Source organism: Orycteropus afer, unplaced genomic scaffold, assembly GCF_000298275.1.
Source record: "Orycteropus afer afer isolate SDZICR_OR568_19922 unplaced genomic scaffold, OryAfe1.0 scaffold00085, whole genome shotgun sequence".
In the NCBI taxonomy this organism is placed as follows: domain Eukaryota; kingdom Metazoa; phylum Chordata; class Mammalia; order Tubulidentata; family Orycteropodidae; genus Orycteropus; species Orycteropus afer.
In genome coordinates, this window is record NW_006921672.1 from 9,345,071 (window position 1) to 9,346,464 (window position 1,394).

The following is a 1,394-nucleotide window of genomic DNA, read 5'->3' on the forward strand; positions in this document are numbered from 1 at the left end:
TGGTCCCAAGCCCGCAGGTTCAACTACTCGGTCCCTCTGGGTAGTTGGCTGTGACCAAGCAGTGACCACAACCTTGCCCCTTGTGGATGACCAAATTTTAAGACTGTAGGAAACAGAAGCCCAGCAGTGAGTGCTGGGTTAGGCCAGATCGCTTTTAATGATCTTGGAAGTAAGATTCTAAAAATCCTTAATGGTATCTCCTTTACCAGCAATAGCATTGAAAATTAGGTGTCATGAGGGACTATTGAAAGGAATTCCTTTTCAGGACACTTTACCGTAGTATTAGAGAACCTACTTCAATCTGAAGTCAGCAGCAGCCATTTTAGCATTATCTATTTGCAGGGTGCATCGAGTGTTTTGCAGTTGAGCTTCCTTAATCTAGAAAATACATAATGAAGAATGACATTTTCAATGGATAGTTTAGAATTACTGAATTATTGTCAGACACAACCACTATTACTCTATCAGGGATGATAAGTCACTTCAGGAGTTTCCACATGAAAATAGAATGGAAAACTAATGATACGGGTATTTAACATAACAGAGTCCCTCTGGTGGCGTAGTGCCTAAGGCATTTGACTGCTAATCAGAGGGCTGGTGGTTCAAACCCACCAGCCACTCTTTGGAAGGAAGGTTGGGCAATCTACTTCCATAGTGATACTGCCTCTGAAACCCAAGGAGGGGTCGCTATGAGTTGGATCCGACTCCACAGCATGGTTGCTTTGTGTTTACAATACAACTCCACATCCCCAGGATTTTGTGAGCTTCGTAGTGATATTACAAAATGAGAATTTCATTCAAGTTGAATCAACACATTTTTATTGATTTTTTTTTTTTTTTGCTTTGATGTTCTCTCTGCTTAGAAAAATCCTCTTAGCCTCTTTTCACCTGGTGAACTCTGACTGAGCTTAGACATCACTGCTTCCAGGAAATCTTCTCCAGTGTCCTCAGAGCTGAACCGAATGCCCTCCCTGTGCTCTTGTTGCCCTCCACAGCCCTCCTTGCTAACTTTATCCTTGTGTATGGCTATTGCCTTTGCTCTCGCCCAGTGCCTCTTAAATCATGTTCATCATCATATTACACAGCATACAGCACTGTGTAATGATGAGCAGCTCTTAGTTAGTGTCCAGTAAGTATTTGCTGGTTGAATGAACGCTTGTTATATCATAGGAGTTATATTAATGTTGTTGTTATTTGCTCTAGAGTTGGACCCGACTCATAGCGATCCCTCCTTGGGTTTCCGAGGAGGTATCACTATGGAAGTAGATTGCCCAATCTTCCTTCCAATGAGTGGTGAGTATCAAGACAGATAAGCCCCTGATCATAAGAAGCAGTTAGCTAATGGGTGAGTTCTCTTAGATGCATATAGATAAGAAATCTACTTGTAGAAGATA

At 41.9% G+C, this 1,394-nt stretch overlaps 1 protein-coding gene across 1 annotated transcript in view; it reads right to left on the reverse strand.

The window, feature by feature from the left end:
- Positions 1–1,394, reverse strand: part of KRT20 (keratin 20) — an 11,001-nt gene that overhangs the window by 6,443 nt on the left and 3,164 nt on the right. The window contains exon 3 of the mRNA XM_007942194.1: positions 296–378. Coding sequence (XP_007940385.1) covers positions 296–378 — 83 coding nt within the window. The remainder of the gene's footprint in view (positions 1–295; positions 379–1,394) is intronic.